General features: G+C 41.7%; 1 protein-coding gene across 4 annotated transcripts in view; it reads left to right on the top strand.

Annotated features, from left to right (window-relative positions):
* ubr3 (ubiquitin protein ligase E3 component n-recognin 3) overlaps positions 1 to 18,991 on the top strand; it is a 311,396-nt gene that overhangs the window by 75,965 nt on the left and 216,440 nt on the right. For all 4 annotated transcript variants that reach the window (XM_048535342.2, XM_048535343.2, XM_048535344.2 and 1 more), the window contains exons 11-16: positions 2,411 to 2,497; positions 6,241 to 6,306; positions 7,944 to 8,033; positions 10,749 to 10,877; positions 11,032 to 11,084; positions 11,657 to 11,790. In XM_048535342.2, the coding sequence (XP_048391299.1) occupies positions 2,411 to 2,497; positions 6,241 to 6,306; positions 7,944 to 8,033; positions 10,749 to 10,877; positions 11,032 to 11,084; positions 11,657 to 11,790 (559 nt within the window). The remainder of the gene's footprint in view (positions 1 to 2,410; positions 2,498 to 6,240; positions 6,307 to 7,943; positions 8,034 to 10,748; positions 10,878 to 11,031; positions 11,085 to 11,656; positions 11,791 to 18,991) is intronic.

An 18,991-nucleotide genomic window follows, 5' to 3' on the forward strand; every position in this document is an offset into this window, starting at 1 on the left:
TTCTATAGTGGCAAATTATGCTAGATCAATTAATTTTAATTTTTTTCTTTAAAACCCAAAGATATTAAATTAAAGGCAGGTATTTGGATTTAGATGACAGATCAGCCATGATCTCGTGCAGTGTCTGAACAGGCACGAGGGGTTAAATTACCACCTGTACTATGCTATTATGAATAAAGACAAATTTTTCCGCAAGTAACATACTGGGCTGGAAGTAGATTAACATTGGATCAGGAGTAGGCCATTCTGCTGCTTGAGCCTGCCCTGTCATTCTGTTAGATCATGGCTGACTTTAGCTTGACTCCACTTTCCCATGCAAATAAGTGCACTTTGCTTTGCAAAAGGCTTTTACAAAGAGTTTCACAAAAATTACAGAGGGTGATATCATGTGATTGTCACTTAGTGCATGGAAGGGGCAAAGAAATGTTATAAGGGGACTGAGGTCACAGAAGGACAATTAGTTAGATGCTGGGCAACCTCCAGTTTCCAGAAACTGTACTGTCAAGTCAAGGTATTTAAAGCTGCAGATAAAGTCCAAGTACAATTTTATCATTCTAAAGTTTGGATTCAGAAGGTCAAGAAGTTAGAGTTCAATGGAGTTTGAAACAGGCTGATCAGTGTCATAAAAGTCAATAAAGACAATTGGTTGCAATAACAGTTATGTTTGTGAAATACATTGCGTCCTGTGTTCTGAGGAAGGGTCACTGGACCTGAAACGTTAACTCTTGTTTTCTCCTTCACTGATGCTGCTAGACCTCCTGAGCTTTTCCAGCAACTATGTTTTTGAATCTTTTTAGGGATTTGATTAGCCATACTTGTAGGTACTGCATTCTGTTACAGTCCCCCCAGACCTTTTTAAGAAAGGTTGCTCAGGTGCTAGAGGCAGTATGTAATACTTTTTTTGTTTGCAATGTCATGTGAAAGGCTAAGTTGAGCTTTTCAAATTTGAAAATGTAGGTTTGAAGGAATTTTATTTTAGTGTTCTATATGTAATCGCACAGAGGTTTTTAGATGTAGCAGGGCAGAAAGTCCATTTCAGAGCTATGAAGGGCCTTTTTACGTACGCAGTGGAAAGTAATTTCAAAGTGAGAGGAGGAAAGTTTATGGGAGATGTGCGTGGAAAGTTCTTTAAACAGACAGTGGGTGCCTGGAACGTGTTGCCAGCGGAGGTGGTAGACGCAGACACGATAGTGTCTTTTAAGATGTATTTGGACAGGTACATGGATGGGCAGGGAGCAAAGAAATACAGACCCTTAGAAAATAGATGATAGGTTTGGACAGAGAATCTCGATTGGCGCAAGCATGGAGAGCCAAAGGGCCTGTTCCTGTGCTGTAATTTTCTTAGTTTGGTCATCACATTAGAACAAAGATTTAGTTGCCATTAAAGAATGTTTTGAGGCCTGAGCATATGACTATTTAAACTATTTCGATATTTTGTTAAATGACAAGTCAGTAGGATTAATATTGTGATCAGAGATAATGGGAATATCAGAATGCAGCTACTGGAGAATCCAAGATAACAACAGTGTGGAGCTGGATGAACACGGCAGGCCACGCAGCACCCCAGGGGCACAAAAGCTGACGTTTTGGGCCTAGACCCTCCTTCAGAGAGGGGGGATGGGATGAGGGTTCTGGAATAAATAGGGAGAGAGGGGGAGGCGGACCGAAGATGGAGAGGAGAGTATAGGTAGGGAGGGGATAGGTCAGTCCAGGGAGGACGAACAGGTCAACGACAGGATGAGGTTAGTAGGTAAGAAATTGAGGTCGGAAGAGGGGATAGGTGAGAGGAAGAACAGGTTAGGGAGGCAGGGACAAGCTGGGCTGGTTTAGGGATGCAGTGGTGGGGGGCGGGAGGGACTAGCTGGGCTGGTTTTGAGATGCAGTGGGGGAGGGGGCGATTTTGAAGCTTGTGAAGTCCACATTGACACCATTGGGCTGCAGGGTTCCCAAGCGGAATACGAGTTGATTAATATTGTGGAGCGATAAATAACTGAGAACGAGGATCAACTCCACCTGAACTTATCAATGGTTACATCTGGATTTTGAGATCAAAATGTTAATTTTTGGCAAGTGGAAAATGATCAGTAGTATCTACTACCTGAATGAGTCCAGAGAAGCGATGCTGGCATAAAGTAGAAGTTGGGATGAGTACAGGTTCGTCCCAAAATAAAGAAGCGGGCAGGAGACATTTACTTGGTTTTTTTAATGTAATCATTCAGTTGCCTTAGTGGATGTGCGATGCCAAGCAACACACGAGGCTGTAAGAATCAGGAAACTAATTGTAGGGGTGAAATTAAGAAGTTTTTGATAAACTAACACATGCTGATTTTTTTAGGAATATCATTGCTTGGCTGAACTGAACTTAAAATCTTATAATTTGACAAGAAATTTTTTGTGAATTCCTTTGTAGGAGACACAGGAATACACCAGAACTGTGGTCAGATACTGTCTGGATGCATTGCAAGATTGGTTTGATGCTATTAATTTTGTAGATGAGGTACTGATGAAATGGAGTAATGTATTTGCAAAATATATTTTGTATGTATGAATTTTGTTAATTGAAAATTAATGTGTGGGGCTAATTAAGCTGTAATTTGCGTTTAACAATGCACGTTGCTGAATTGAGAGCTTTGAGGGGGGGAGAAAGCAAGTATGTTTATTAATTTAAGTTTTCTATTTAACAAAATCCATTTTCTTAGCTACATGGTGATGTGCTATTCCATGTCTCCAAATTTTCTAGGAAATCATTCCATAGGTAATGTCCCAGGATATAGTTCATTTGGGTCTCCATAATGATGACACTGTTTGCCTGACAGGATCAAAACACACTTGTAAATATTTGTCGCCTTGTGCTCCCAAGAGGCGCTCAAACAGTTCATCCACTTCACCAATACCCTCTACCCCAACCTCAAGTTCACCTGGACCATCTCCAACACGTCCCTCACCTTCCAGGACCTCTGTCTCCATCTCGGGCAACCACCTAGAAACCGATGTCCATTTCAAGCCCACCGACTCCCACAGAATACACCACCTCCCTGCAAAAATTCAATCCCCTATTCCCAATTCCTTTGCTTCCGCCGCATCTGCTCCCAGGATGAGGCATTCCATTCGTACGTCCCAGATGTCCTCGTTCTTCAAGGACCACAACATTTCCCCCCACCCCTCTCCCCCACAGTGGTTGAGAATGCCCTCGACCTGTGTCCTGCATTTCCCGCAACTCATCCCTCACACTCCGTCCTCACAATAACCACCAAAAGAGAATCCCCCTCGTCCTAACATACCACCCCACCAACCTCCAGATACAACGCATCATCCTCTGACACTTCTTCCACCATCTACGATCCTACCCCACCACCAAAGACATTTTTCCATCCCCACCCTTGTCTGCCTCCTGGAGAGACCACTGTCTCCGGGACTCCCTTGTCCGCTCCACACACCTCTTCGACCCCACCACACCTGGCATTTTCCCCTGCAACACTTGCCCCCACACCACCGCCCCCCCCTCCCCCCCCCCCCCCCCCCCCCCACCCCCCAATTCCAGGCCCCAAGATGACTTTCCACATCAAGCAGATGTTCACCTGCACATCTGCCAATGTGGTATACTGCATCTGCTGTACCCGTTGTGGCTTTCTCTACATTGGGGAAACCAAGCGGAGGCTTGGGAACATTTTTGCAGAACACCCACGCTCGGTTTGCAATAAACAACTGCACCTCCCAGTCATGAACCATTTCAACTCCCCCTCCCATTCCTTAGATGACATTGTCCATCCTGGGCCTCCTGCAGTGCCACAATGATGCCATCCATAGATTACAGGAACAGCAACTCCTATTCTGCTTGGGAACCATGCAGCCCAATGGTATCAATGTGGATTTCACCAGCTTCAAAATCGCTTCCCCCCCCCCCCCCGCCACTGCATCCCAAAACCAGCCCAGCTTGTCTCCGCCTCCCTAACCTGTTCTTCCTCTCACCTATCCCCTCCTCCCACCTCAAGCCGCACCTTCATTTCCTACCTACTAACCTCATCCTGCCCCCTTGACCTGTCCATACTCCCTGGACTGACCTATCCCCTTCCTACTTCCCCACCTATAATCTCTTCTCCATTTATCTTCCCCTCTATCCATCTTCAGTCTGCCTCCCCCTCTTTCCCCATTTATTTCAGAGTCCTATCCCCATCCCCCTTTTTCTGATGAAGGTCTAGGCCCAAAACGTCAGCTTTTGTGCTCCTCTGCTGCTTGGCCTGCCGTGTTCATCCAGCTCCACACTTTATCTTGGATTCTCCAGCATCTGCAGTTCCCATTATCTCTTAGTTCCAATTATGTGCTGTTTTGACATTGATGTTTTCCTGCGTGGCCAGTTAATGATTATCTAAAATTGGAATAACTAGTTCAAATCTGCAAAATCTTGTTTTGTGCTCAGCAGCCTAATACCGTGCAAGTATTGAAGCGGATATATTGGAATGGTGTGTGGCAAAGTATCCAGTGTAGTGGAGGATAAAACAGAGACGACATTGCTTCCTAAATTGCAAATTGGGAGAATATTCTAAGCAGGACCTTTTTATATTTTTTTGTTTCTTTTAGGTGATGGGGAAAATAATGAGTACATGATCAAAGTCCTTTTACTGAGATACTTAGCAAGTTACTCTCTGTAATAGCTAAATACCTTGACGTAAGGCAGGATGTGAATTACTAGCAGGTTAATATATTATGCATGTTTCACTTAATGGAAGCATCATTCGCCTAGACCTGTTCATCAGTAGGCATTCAATGCCAACTGCGGCACTTTGACATTCCTCAGAGACATTTTATAGAATCGTTGACTGGAATTGCTCAGCAGTTGATCCATTGAGAATCTTCAACAGAACACTGGCATTATTAGTAATATTACACCTGGAGCATGTCATAGTACCTCTTTTTAATTTGTAGTCCCACTCATTGAATGGATTTTCCTGCCACACTGGATTCCAGTGTACACTGGCATTGAGTGTGAACAAACTTTACTGCTTCAGATTTTTTTAATACAACTTCACTTACCAGGACTGAATCTTTTTAAAATGCTATGTCCAATTGAGTGACAAGTTCAGAGACAAAGCACTTGACCGTGATTTTTCAAGTTCCACAACATGAAGGAGTGACTGGAATGTTGACCTTTTATCTCAAGTGAATTGGATGTCAAAAATGATCAAGCTAAACTTAAGTTTTATGGGGCCTGTATCCAGTGAGAATTTGATGTCCAGTTTTGGATACCATGCCTCAGGAAAGATGTATTGGCACTCTAGGGCCAGGAACAGTCACAAAATTTATACCAAAATCAGACAGTTGTAAAAGATAAAATAAATATTTTCATAAATGCCTAGTACCAGAAAGGCAGGTGATGGAATTCTGATGCCCTAATGTAATGAAAAGTGACTTTCCATTTGTCTGTCTTAAGGGTTAGGTTACATCTGAAGGCCAACCACTCATTTCTTGCCTGAACTTATGAATAAAGTGTGGAGCTGAAGATGACAAGAGATTATTTTTATTAAAAAGCCTCTTTTAATTTTAACAGCAGCAGAATGTCTTTTTGTAATCCAAATGCATTCTGTTGTGTTGTGGTGCAAATATTCACACTGATAATTTCGAGCCAAAGTTGCAAAATTCAGGTGTCTGCCCAGAAATTGGAAGTTTTGATTTTTAAAAACAAAAACTAATTGGTGAAGGAATTCCTTTACCTGGAAATACCTATTCATTCCCACAATTATGTGCAGATTTAAGCTGTGGAACCAACAACTAAACAGTACCCAAAGATTGTCTGGATGTCCTGTAAAAGACTTATCAAGGAATACTTGTGACAGGTTTTTTTTGCATTCGGATTAAAACCTATTTGAGTATAGACACACTATTAGTTATTCGCTTTCACCATGATTGCATGGCCCAGAACAGAATGATCATAAGCATAAGCCTGCATCTGACCAGTCTGCAGTAAATACTGTCCAAAGGCAATCTTAGTAATGCCTTGGCTTGTACATTCCCAGATATTTTTGTGCAATAATTGTAATGTGATCCTTTTTTTTTGCTAGATTAAGTATTTTAACAAACTAGACAAAAACATTTATTTTGCCATGTACAGTACTGTCCTGCATGAATTTGTAAGGATTAGTATTTTGTAATGTTGGGAACTATGGTTGTTTACAACTATGTAATGACTAAACTTTAAGAAAATATGGTATCGGAGTATCAGTTTTTTTTTCTTCTTTCGTTTAGCCTGCACCTAACCAGGTTACATTTCACTTGCCTCTTCATCGTTACTATGCTATGTTTCTGAGCAAGGTAAAGTCAGTTTCAGAATAATATATTCAAAATCGCCTTTTATAGCAGTTTTTTCTAATAATGTGTATGTTGTTTTGTATGTACAGAGTGGGAATAATGGTAATCCAAATGTTACCATTAAGATTTACAGAAGAATTTATAACTTTGTCTAGGCAGGAACTTGGTAAAGTTTATCACTTGACAGTTATAACACCTGCCTGGTTTTTGTATTAAAGCCATTGGAATAAAGATCAGATGAATGTCCAGATGGTGATGTTGAAAACTACTCCTGTGATGTAATGGTACTGATTATTTAATAACTCAGTAGAGAGCCCTATATCCAAACTTGTTCATAGATCGTAGAATCCCTACAGTGTGGAAACAGACCCTGCAGCCTCACAAGCCCACAGCAACCCTCAAAGCATCACACCTAGATCCATCCCCCTAAAGCGCACCTAGACTCATCCCCCAAAAAACCCACCTGATCTACACATCCTGAAGCAATTTCGCATGGCCAACCCACCTAATCCGCACATCTTTGGATAATGGGAGGAAACTGGAGCACGCGGAGGAAACCCACACAGACATGAGCAGAATGTGCAAACTCCATACAGACAGCTACCAGAGGGCGAAATCGAACCCTTGTCCCTGGCGCTGTGAGGTAGCAGTACTATTCACTGAGCCACCGGATTGGCTCAGTATAAGTGGCAGCAGAAAGTTAGAAAACATCATTGATATATCTAGTGAGTTGGTGAAACTTGCAGCTGTGTAAGTATAAGGCCATCCACTTGGAACAAAAATTGGTCAAATTGAGCTTGTGATTTGTTGAAAATTATGGGCAGTGAGAACCTAGAGCTCGAGGCCCATGGCTGAAGTGTAATAGTTATATACAAAACAAGCTTAAAAATATCTAATGGAATGTTGGTCAGTTTGTCTAAACAGTGATAATAAAAATGGTAGGAAGCTTTGCCATAGCATTTCACATTTTCTGATTAGACCACATATGAAATACAGATTGGGCACCAAACGTTTTAGGATAGGATCCATTGGCCTTGGAACAAGAGTGCATATACATTGGAATGTTACCAGGATTTTGTGGTAAATTCTGAGGAGAGATTAGCCTTGTATGGGTGGTTAAGGAGTAACCTAATAGAAGTTAGGAGGATTTTGAAAGAAGGTGATGGGGTGAATGTTATGACAGTTGAGATCTCCTCAACATCTCTTGGTTGCGGACTCTTGTTACTTCTAATGCACATCACCCCTCATTTATCCGGGTTAATTTCCATTTGTCACTGATCTCCCCTTTTTGACCAATCAGTTTATACACACGTGCAACCTAACACCTTTCTCCTTACTGCCAGCCTGTCAATTGTTGTGTCATTCACAAACTTATCATCCTGTTGACACTCTCTCATCTACAATGTTTGTGAATATCGTAATCAGTAAGGGACCCGGTACTGATCTGTATGATACACCTCTGGGCTCTTGTTATCCAAACAGCCTTCTGCCATCACCCTCCTGAATCCTGTCACTGAGCCAATTTGAATCGAACTTCCCAAGTTACTCTGAATGTCATGTTAATTTCGAGATAAATAATTGATTTAAGGATGTGCGAACTTAACTACAATACGTATTATAACACTTTTCCCATTTAACAGGCTATCCGATGTCAGCAATTGGATCTTGATTCACTCCTGCCAGATCAAGAGATGCTAATGAAAATGATGGTTCATCCACTTCAAATTCAGGTGTTTTAACCTTTTTATTGTTGCATGCCATTGATACCAATTTGGTATTGAAGTCCTTGTTGCAACCACGTTCAGTTTATATGATGTGTCTCCTGCCAACCGTTTTGTTGCAGTTGTTTCTGGTGACTTGTTTTTATGTAACTGTGCTAATTTGCCACTATTATTTCTACAGTGGGGTTGGATTAAGTGAATAAAGCAGGTATAAAGTTGAGATTTTATCAAGGGCCTCTTGGCCATTTGGACTGATCCGTCAGGAGAACATGAAGCAAAGAAAAAAGGTCAACTTTTTTTTAAAGAAAACCTGTCTTCTGTATTCTTCAACTGAAGTTGCAATCTCCTAAAGAGCATTTTGAGCAAATGATATATTTTGTATTTCACAACAGCATGGCTAATTTACCCAATAATCTTTTTTTATTTTCTAAAATGTTATAAAATGTTTACTTCAGTCAAGGGTGGCACGATGGCTCAGTGGTTAGCACTGCAGCCTCACAGTGCCAGGGACCCGGGTTCAATTCCAGCCTCGGGTGACTGGCTGTGTGGAGTTTGCACGTTCTCCCCGTGTCTGCGTGGGTTTCCTCCGGGTGCTCCAGTTTCCTCCCACAGCCCAAAGATGTGCAGGCTAGGTGGATCGGCCATGCTAACTTGCCTGTAGTGTTCAGGGATGTGTGGGTTATAGGGGGATGGGTCTGGGTGGGATATTTCAAGTGGTGGTGTGGACTTGTTGGGCCAAACGGCCTGTTTCCACACTCTAGGGAATCTAATCTAAACTAACCTCAGACACCTAGCCATACAATTTGCAGATTTTCTAAACAAAAAATACTTTTTTTCTATGCTTCCTGATCAAAAGTTACATTTTCTCATTCTGTGACATTATACCTGTACTTTTTTTTTTTTGTGAAAATGTACTTGAAATCACCTGGACCATTTTCAAGTAAGCAATCCAGCTAATTATTCAGAAAGTGAAAACATTGTGTCCCTACACTAGAAAGAAAATGAGAGAGAAAGTGAAACAAATCTACAAACAGTAGATTTTCAGTTTTTTTTTCCTCTAGAGGGAGAGAAGATCACATTAACTGTGTGACCGAAATAAAACACCCGTTTTGATGTTTATCCTGAAAGATTTGGAATATTTTATTTTTGGTTAAGCAGAGCTCTACCCAAATTTGGAACTGTCGTGTATTGTTAATTTTCATGTCATAATATTCAATTTACAAAAAGAAATTTGGATGTTTTTTCGATGCTGAGAATTTTTGTTTGTACTCAATCATGGCATGTGGACATTGCTGGCTACGCAAGCGTTTACTGTCCTTCCTTAAATCTCCTGGAGGAGGTGATGGTGAGCTGCCTTTTGGAAACACTGCAGTCCATGCACTGTAGGTAAATCCACGATGTTGAAAGTAAAGAATTCGTGATATGGTTCCAAAGCATTTTGGGGCGTTTATTATGTTGTGTTAACAAATCTAGTCGGCGCCATTGATAAAGCAATACCAGAGGTGATCTTTTGATGTTGCAATAACTGTGTATTGAGTTATTTTAGTGAGTGAACTTGTTAAGAATGAATTACAGGCCAGCATTCCATTTACTGACCGGTATATCTAAGTTATACAAAACCCTTGTTAGACTGCACTTTGTGAACATACCTGGGCACCACACCTTAGGAAGGATACATCCTCCTTGGAGAGACTGCATCGCCAGTTTATAAGATTGATAGCTGGACTTCAGTGGTTAAGTTTATGAGGCATGGTTGTATAAATTACACTTGTTTCCTCCAGAATTTAAATGGTTGTGGTGTGACCTGAGCGAATTCTTCAAGATACTAACAAGAAAAGGCAGTGGTAAATAAAGAAACTATTTCCACTGGTTGGAGATTCTACAGCTATGGGGCATATTTCTGAAAATTGGGACTAGACCATTCAGAAGACATGTTCTACCCATGAAGGGTGACAGTTGTTTGGAACTCCTCTGCAAACAGCAGTGGATGCTGGATCAGTTGTTAATTTTTGTCAATCAATTGCTGATTTAAATTTATCTAAGTTATTAAAGAATATGGATCAAAGGCAGGAGTATGGAATTAGGCCAATGATCAGCCGTGATCTCATTGAATGGTAGAACAAACTTGAGGGGGTGAGTGGCCCATTCCTGTTTTGATGTTCCTGTGAAAGAATTGAAAGTGGACAAATGCTAAGTGTTTTTCAAATTTGAACAGTGTGGAGAATGTAGCGCTTATGCATTTGGAAGCATTTAGCAATACTTTAATTATGGAGCAGCCTACGAACTCTATCAAGCAATGAAATATTGTGGGTGCCTGCGTATGTAAGACCTGCCTAAGGTTCTTGGTTGTAATTGGTATTACCTGATCACTTTTTTTTTGGACCAGGAAAAATCTCAATGAGACGTGGTTCTGTGCTATTTTATTTCATAGGTATCTAGGGTAACACCCAACTGGTAAATAAGAGTTTTTCAGTAAATTATTCAAATTTATGTTGAAGTATTTAAAGAACCTACTCTGTTGTGAAAGCCAAGGTAGCTTTTCAAAACCATGTTATTTGTGACATTTCTTAGAACTGAATTTAAGAATAAAGCTTCTAAATGCATAGATAGCCCAGAGACTTGCATATTAATCTTGAGTTTAAGTTAATGCAAATTTTTAAAACTCTGTTCAATTTATTAGTGTAAATGTGAATTAAGAACTGAAAGACTATTCACTTTTTCTAGGCAAGTCTTTCGGAGATACACAGCAACATGTGGGTTAGAAATGGTCTGCAAATTAAAGGACAGGCTATGACCTATGTTCAGTCCCACTTTTGCAACTCTATGATTGACCCAGATATCTTCCTTCTCCAGGTATGCCTATATTTGACATCTTGAAGTTTGCTGCAGCTCATATAGTGTATGTGTCATAATTTTAAGTCAGCATATTTAAAACATAATATTTTTCTTTAAATTATTGAGGATTGCCATTAAATAAGTTGAAAACGTTTGAATCCTTTTCCCTTAGATTTGTGCTTCTAGACTGGATCCAGATTATTTTGTTTCATCTGTTTTTGAAAGGTGAGTACTTTTAAGTGATGTGTCAGGTAAAGTCTAACCTGGACTTCATGGTTCTTGGAAACATTGAGATGTCTGGTTTGCAATTATATGCTTGAGGAGTATTTGAAAATACACAAGTTTTGAGAAGTATCTGAAGAAACTTGGGGAAAGGGTATTTATTTATTTACTTTTTTTTGCTGAAATTTTGCCAAAAGAAAAGAGCTGGCATGTTCCAAGCCTGGCCGCACATCAGCACTAATCTTACTGTTTAACATTTAAACAATGCAGATTGTCAGCAATTCATTGGTTCATTTGGTCAGGGCTTTGCCCACAGAATCAGAGTCAACCTGCATGGTTTAAAATTTAAACAAAGTCTTCCAGTTAGCTGTCAATCAATATTAATAGATGCGCTCACCAAGCGATATCTCTACCACTTGCCAACCCATCAGCACACTCGTGTATAAATGCTGACTTTTCCCTTGAATTAGTATTCTTACAAATTGTCCTGAAGTGTGCAAGACAAGAGTGAGAAAGAGAGGTGTATTTGCTAATGACTGTGTAACATTTCTGTGGAATCTTGTTTCTTTGTCTAGATTTAAAGTGGTGGATTTACTGACAATGGCATCACAGCATCAAAATTCAGCACTTGACACAGAACATGAAAGGTCTATGCTTGAAGGAGCTTTAACTTTCCTGGTTATTTTACTGAGTCTTCGCATTCATTTGGGTAAGGTGGTACAGCATTTTACGTACTTATCCAGAACAAATTTTCAAGGACTTTTTTTTTAATAACAACATGTTTTTGTCCACTGTATACCTACCATATACAATTGTGCATGTTATTGAGAATAATAGCAGGAAAAAAATGCAGACATGTGTAGTGCTTGGATAACTGTTGCAATGTTCAATCTTCAGATTTCTGAAGCATTGCGGATAGTCCTGAGGTAGTGGGGAAGTACACAGTGTGACAATACAATGGCTTTAAGAGGTATATTTTCTCCTAGAGGATTTGAGCCATAGGTATCAAGTTGTCTCTTCTAAGCCAATACAGTAAACAGCTTGTGAGGCCTTGGGTTTTTTAAAGTTGGAACAGTAGAAGCAGCATGAATGGGTGGAGCCAGACTGCCACAGAACCAGGGTTTTAGTTTGGCTTGCAACAATTATTGGGGTTTGGAAACTGGCTGTGGACACTGTCTTGCTCTCACTCTGTCTCTCGCTCTTCCTGCCACAGCAAAAAGCTAGAATTCTCTCTCGCTGTTGCCAGAATCACATGTGGGACAATCAGTTTTACTGACTTTACCTTTTGTCATGAGTGTGTTTATGGGATGTTCTATATTGGTACAGCTACTGTTTAGTAGTTAAATAATCTATTATTCTTAAGTTTTCCAATACTTGAACAAATTCTTCTTTCTTTCTTTTTGTTTGTGTTTTAACTGTAGGGTGGGAAGAAAGTGTTTTTGCTTAAAGCAGAATAGTGTATCCAATTGAGTTGCATCTGGATCACAGCACCTTATACTTGCCTTTTCAATAAGATAAAATTAGGGTCCAGGCTATCCACTTGATCTATCCGAAGGGGTTTGGTCTGGTCCTTAGCAGCAGCCCAATGATTGCTCCTCAACTGAGACGGGACCAGTGTGACAGTTTTAAGTGAATATAGAAGGAATAGGGACATCAGGATGTTCCAGCAGAGAGGAAACTTAAGATACGTAGAAAACTGGAAGTGATGGAGGGGCAAACAGCTAAAAGTAAAAGTAAGTGTAAAAAACACTTTGCCCAGAATCATTTCCTCGTCCTTGAATAAGGAAATGGTGTCTGAAGACTGGATGATTGTACATGTTATAACCTGTATTTGGGGGGGGTGGGGGAAAGAGGTGGTGATATAGTTTTGCCTCCAGGATGGTATTTTACCTGATGATGTAGAAATGGTAATATTATCTAAGAAACTAGGTGTGGATATTGAACAATACAAAGGATGTTTGCTATCGCTAACTCTCTCTTTTATATACAAACCTAAGATTTCAAATGAGCAGCATGCTTGCATTACTTTACTCAGCTTCAGGTGATCCCTGAGGTAAGTTGAGATCTGAAGTTTTTATAATGTCAGATTACGTGCTATGATGCAGGGGAAATATTACTTCCTCTTAAAAGTCACTGATTGTGTGACATAATACAATGGGAGGGATGAATCTGGTGATTACAGGCAAATTCGTGGTAGATAAACTACTTGAGACCATTGTCAAGATGAAAATTAGTTTTGACGCAGAAGCTGATAAATGTCTGTCAACAGAGACAATAGGTTTGTTTAGCGTTACTGATGAAGTAACTGAAATTGAAGTTAGCGCTGTAGATTTTGTGTGGGCACGTGGATTTTCAAATGTATTCGTTAAAGTGCCGCATTAAAGAATCGATTTTTAGAAAATAGAAGCCCATAGAACAAAGAAATAAATGAAGGTATGTACTGAAGTCCCCAGGAGGTTAGGTGACTATCAACATATTTCTCGAGTATAAATGAGACACATTTGGTGTATGAAGAATGTAATTTTGAACTTTTTTGTGTGACAATATTTGACAATGTAGTAAATACAATGCATCAAAGAAGTGGACTTCAGGGGACATTGTTGAAATAGGCAAGTTCATGGTATGTGCATTTGTGTGTGAAATGCATTTTTAGAGTAACCGTATGGAAAGCATTGTATTCTGAATTGTACATTTTGAGGGGATACTTATTCAAAAAATTCTGAAAATTGTAAATAAACATATGGGACACTAGGCATTGTAAATTGGATTAATGAATACAAAATTAAGCAGTAGTCCTAAACCACCTTAAATCCTTGGTTCAGCCTCAACTTCAGTGCTCAATTCTGAGCATCACATTGTAGGGAGGATCTTTGGATACAGAATAGGTTTTACCAGGGTAATAACAAAGATTAAATATGTGAGGTCTGTGGATTGATTTGAAGAAGACTAACTAACAAAAGTAATTGTAATTCTGTGCAGTTTTGAAAGGGCAAGTTGGATCACATAATGTTATAAAAATAACTGTCGAAAAAACCTATAAGAAAAATGTTAGAGATAGTAAGAACTGCCGATGCTGGAGAATCTGAGATCACACGGTGTGAAGCTGGATGAACACAGCAGGCCAAGCAGCATCAGAGGAACAGGAAAGCTTGACGTATGTCCACAACACCACCCACACTCTCCACCTCCACCTCCTCCAGAACTTCCAGTTCCCCGGTCCCCAACACCTCATTTTCACCATGGGCGTCCAGTCCCTATACATCTGCGTTCCCCATGCTGATGGTCTAAAAGCCCTCCACTTCTTCCTGTCCGCAGACCCGACCAGTCCCCCTCCACTGACACCCTCATCTGCTTAACTGAACTCGTCCTCTCCCTCAACAACTTCTTCAATTCCTCCCACTTCCTACAGACAACGGGATGGCCATGGGTGCCCGCATGGACCCAAGCTATGCCTGCTTCTTTGTAGGGTACCTGGAACAATCCCTCTTCCAAAGCTACACTGGCCCTATCCCCTATCTCTTCCTCCGTTATGTTGATGACTGTTTTGGCGCCACCTTATGCTCCCACGAGGAGCTCGAACAATTCATCCACTTCACTGACACCTTCTACCCCAACCTTAAGTTCACCTGGACCATCTCTGAGACCTCTGTCTCCTTCCTGGACTCCTCTGTCTCCATCTTTGGCATCCACCTGGAAACCGATATCCATTTTAAGCCTACCGACTCCCACAACTACTGAGAATATTCCCTCCTCGCACCCACTTTCCTGCAAAAAGGCCACCCCCTATTCCCAATACCTTCGCCTCCACCTCCGCCACATCTGCTCCTAAGATGAGTCCTTCCACTCCCACTCCCGAACATCCCAGATGTCCCATTTTTTTTCCCCAAAAACCGCAACTTCCCCATCACAGTGATCGAAAATGTCTTCGACCGTGTCGCTTATGTTTCCCGCAACTTATCCCTCACACCTGCTATTCACAATAATAACCAAACCAGAATCCCCCTCATCCTCACGTACCACCCCACCATCTTCCAAATCCAATGCATCATAGCGAGTTTTGAGAAGATTTGTAGCTCAGGTTGAGGTTCTGGATGTGAGTTTGCTCGCTGAGCTGGAAGGTTAGTTTTCAGACATTTCGTCACCATTCTAGGTGACATCATCAGTGAGCCTCCGAAGCGCTGGTGTTATGTCCCGCTTTCTATTTATCTGGTTATCACCAGATGACATCACCAACCCAAGGAAACCTAACCAGATAAATAGAAAGCAGGACATAACACCAGCGCTTCGTCGGAGGCTCACTGATGATGTTACCTAGAATGGTGATGAAAGGTCTGAAAACAAACCTTCCAGGTCAGTGAGCAAACTCCCATCCAGAACCAATGCATCATCCTCTGACTTTTCTGCCATCTGCAATGTGACCCCACTACTGAAGACATTTTTCCTTCCCCACCCTTACGTGCTTTCCCGAGGGACCACTCTCTCCGTGACTGCTTTGCTTTGTCCGCTCCACGCTCCTCTCCAGCCCCACCACCCCTGGCACTTTTCCCTGCAACCGCAGGAAGTGCTACACCTGCCCCAACACCCCCCCCCCCCAACCCCCACCCCCATCCCAGGCCCTAAGAAGACTATTCACATCAAGCACATGTTCACCTGCACATCTGTTAACGTGATATACTGTATCCACTGTTCCCATCATGGCCTCCTGTACATCGGGGAAACCAAACGGAGGCTTAGGAACTGCTTTGCGGAACACCTAAGACCATAAAACCATAAGATATAGGAGTGTAAGTAAGGCCATTTGGTCCATTGAGTCCACTCTGCCATTTAAATCATGGCTAATGGGCATTTCAACTCCACTTCCCTGCACTCTCCCCGTAGCCCTTAATTCCTTGTGAGATCAAGAACTTATCGATTTCTGCCTTGAAGGCATTTAACGTCCTGGCCTCCACTGCGCTCCGTGGCAATGAATTCCACAAGCCCACCACTCTCTGGCTGAAGAACTGCCTCCTTATTTCCGTTTTAAATTTACCTCCTCTAATTTTAAGGCTGTGCCCACGGGTCCTAGTCTCCCCTAACGGAAACAACTTCCGAGTGTCCACCCTTTCTAAACCATACATTATCTTGTAAGTTTTGATTAGATCTCCCATCAACCTTCTAAACTCTAATGAATACAATCCCAGGATCCTTAGCTGTTCATGTTACGTTAAACCTACCATTCCAGGGATCATCCGTGTGAATCTCCGCTGGACACGCTCCAGTGCCAGTATGTCTTTCCTGAGGTGTGGGGCCCAAAATTGGACATGGTATTTTAAATGGGGCCCAACTAGAGCTTGATAAAGTCTCAGAAGCACATCGCTGCTTTTATATTCCAACCCTCTTGAGATAAACGACAACATTACATTCACTTTCTTAATCACAGACTCTACCTGCAAGTTAACTTTTAGAGACCAACACTGCCAGATCCCTTTGTACTTCTGCTTTATGAATTTTCTCACTGTTTAGAAAATAGCCCATGCCTGTATTCTTTTTACCTATGCTCAGTTCGTACCAAACACTTACACTTCTCAGTTGCGAACAATTTCAACTGCACCCCCCCACACCCCCACCCCCACCCCCTCTGACTCCTCGGACGACATGTCCATCCTGGGCCTCCTGCAGTGCCACAATGACGCCACCCAAGAGATGCAAGAACAGCACCTCATATTTCGCTTTGATACCCTTGGGTTGCAGAGTTCCCATGTGGACTTTTTCACAGGCTGCAAAATCTCCCCTCCCCTGACTACACGCCAAAACCAGCCCAGCTTGTCCCCGCCTCCCTAAACATTCCTACCACAGCAAGCCCCGCCCCATCTCCTGCCCACTAACTTCATCCTGTCCCCTTGACCTGTCTGCCCTCTCTGGACTGACCTATCCCCTCCCTGGCACCTCACCTACATTCACCTTCACTGGCTCTAACCCCGCCTCTTTGACCTGTCTGTCTCCTCTCACCCTATCTTCTCCTTTATCCAGCTTCTATCCACCTCCCCCGTCTCCCTATTTATTTCAGAATCCCTTCCCCTCCCCCATTTCTGAAGAAGGGTCCCAAAACGAAACAGCAAGCTTTCCTGCTCCTCTGATGCTGCTTGGCCTGGATATGTACTTGGAGAGGTTTACATGGTCAAATCAAAGATGTGGAACTAAATTAGACTTTCAGAGAGCACTTTGAAAGAGTCAGCTGAGAGTCAGTCAGCTGAATCATTGCTTTCAATTTTGTAACTTATTGTGTGATACATTTTCAGTTTGAGTAGGAATTGCTCCTATGTGGATTTGTGATCTGTACAGAACTAGGTTCAGTTTTTGGCCTGTGGCCAACTCAAAGCACCTATGTACCCTTGATTTGCAGAGTCTATTGATTCTGACTAAAGATATACATTCTGTGACTGAGGAACCTGAGACATGCCTTAACGTTTCGAATTATAAACTGGCATTTTGCATTGCTTTCAAGAGGTAAGAAATCCGGAAATAACAGGTGGTGAAAGTTGACCTGAATGACTTGCACTTGGATCTTCACTTTATTGGTTTTGGAATTTGCATTCTCTTGACACTCGGGTAATCTAATCAAAGAATGAATACTTCAGTGATGGCTGTGAAGGATGGGCTGTAGTTAGCAGAAGTAAGATTAATTCGCTTGTGGGCCCAGAGGGAACAATTTTGGTCGACCTGGCCCTCGAGCTGTAAGAAGCAACTACCATTTGCAGTTGGTGGGAACAGTCCTGATAAGTAACTAATTTCATATTATAATACGAGTTTTCCCTCTGTCCACGAGAGGAGGCCATTAAGGCTCACAACCCACTTAATTTAAAGAGGGAGACGATGACCTAGTGGTACTGTTGCTAGCCTACTAATCCAGAGATACCGATAGTGTTCTGGGAATCCAGCTTCAAATCCCACCATGTCAAATGGCAAAAATTGAAAGTAATAAAAACTTGGGATTTAGAATCCAATGATGACAACACATCCATTGCTGGTTGTCAGGAATCCCCATCTGGTTCATTGATGTCCTTTAGGGAAGGAATGTGCCATTCTTGTGTGATCTGGCCTCCATGTGACTCCAGACCCACAGCAATGTGGCTAACTCTTAATTGCCTCCAGGCAGTTGGAGATGGGTAATAAATGATGGCCTAGCAAGTTACACTGTCATTCTGCAAATGATTAAAAGAAATTATTCTAAGTGTGAATAAAATGGCTCCTTTTGATTCTGACCTCCCTATTATTTGCAGAGATGGGGCAGTGAGTTTACTATTAAATGTAATGTGGCCCTCAATTGCTGATAGTTATAGAAAGCTGATGGCATAGAAGGAGGCCACTTGGCCCATCATGTCTGCGCCAACTGAAAAGTGAACTACCCGCCCTAATCCCAATGTGCAGATTATGTGGTGCATATGCAGACATCTTTTGGGAGTTGAGGATTTCTGCCTGTACCACCTAACTTTTTTTTTTGTGCAGAGCTCTGGACCTCTACTATCCTGGTGGTGGGTTAAAAAATAAATTCCTCATCTCTCTTCTAATCTTCATACCAATTACTTTTAAACCTATGTCCTCTCTAGGCACTGACCTTTTCTGCTTGGGTAAACAGGCTCTTTGTCTGTTTTATCCAGGCCCCTCTCAATTTTGTACATCTCAAACAAACCTCTACTCAACCTCCTTCTGTTCAACGTAAGCACCCGCTGGCCCATTCCCTTTTCTTGTAGCAGCATTTTTCCAGTCCTGGCAACATAGTCGTGAATCTCTTCTGTATCCTCTCCAGTGCAATTACATTCTTTCTGTAATGAGATGACCAAAACTGCGCACAGTACCAAAATTGTAGCCTAACAAATGATGTAGGCTTTACATTCCATACCTTTTGGCTAATAATGGAAAGAATTGCATAT

This window comes from Stegostoma tigrinum, chromosome 7, assembly GCF_030684315.1.
Source record: "Stegostoma tigrinum isolate sSteTig4 chromosome 7, sSteTig4.hap1, whole genome shotgun sequence".
Classification (NCBI taxonomy): Eukaryota; Metazoa; Chordata; class Chondrichthyes; order Orectolobiformes; family Stegostomatidae; genus Stegostoma; species Stegostoma tigrinum.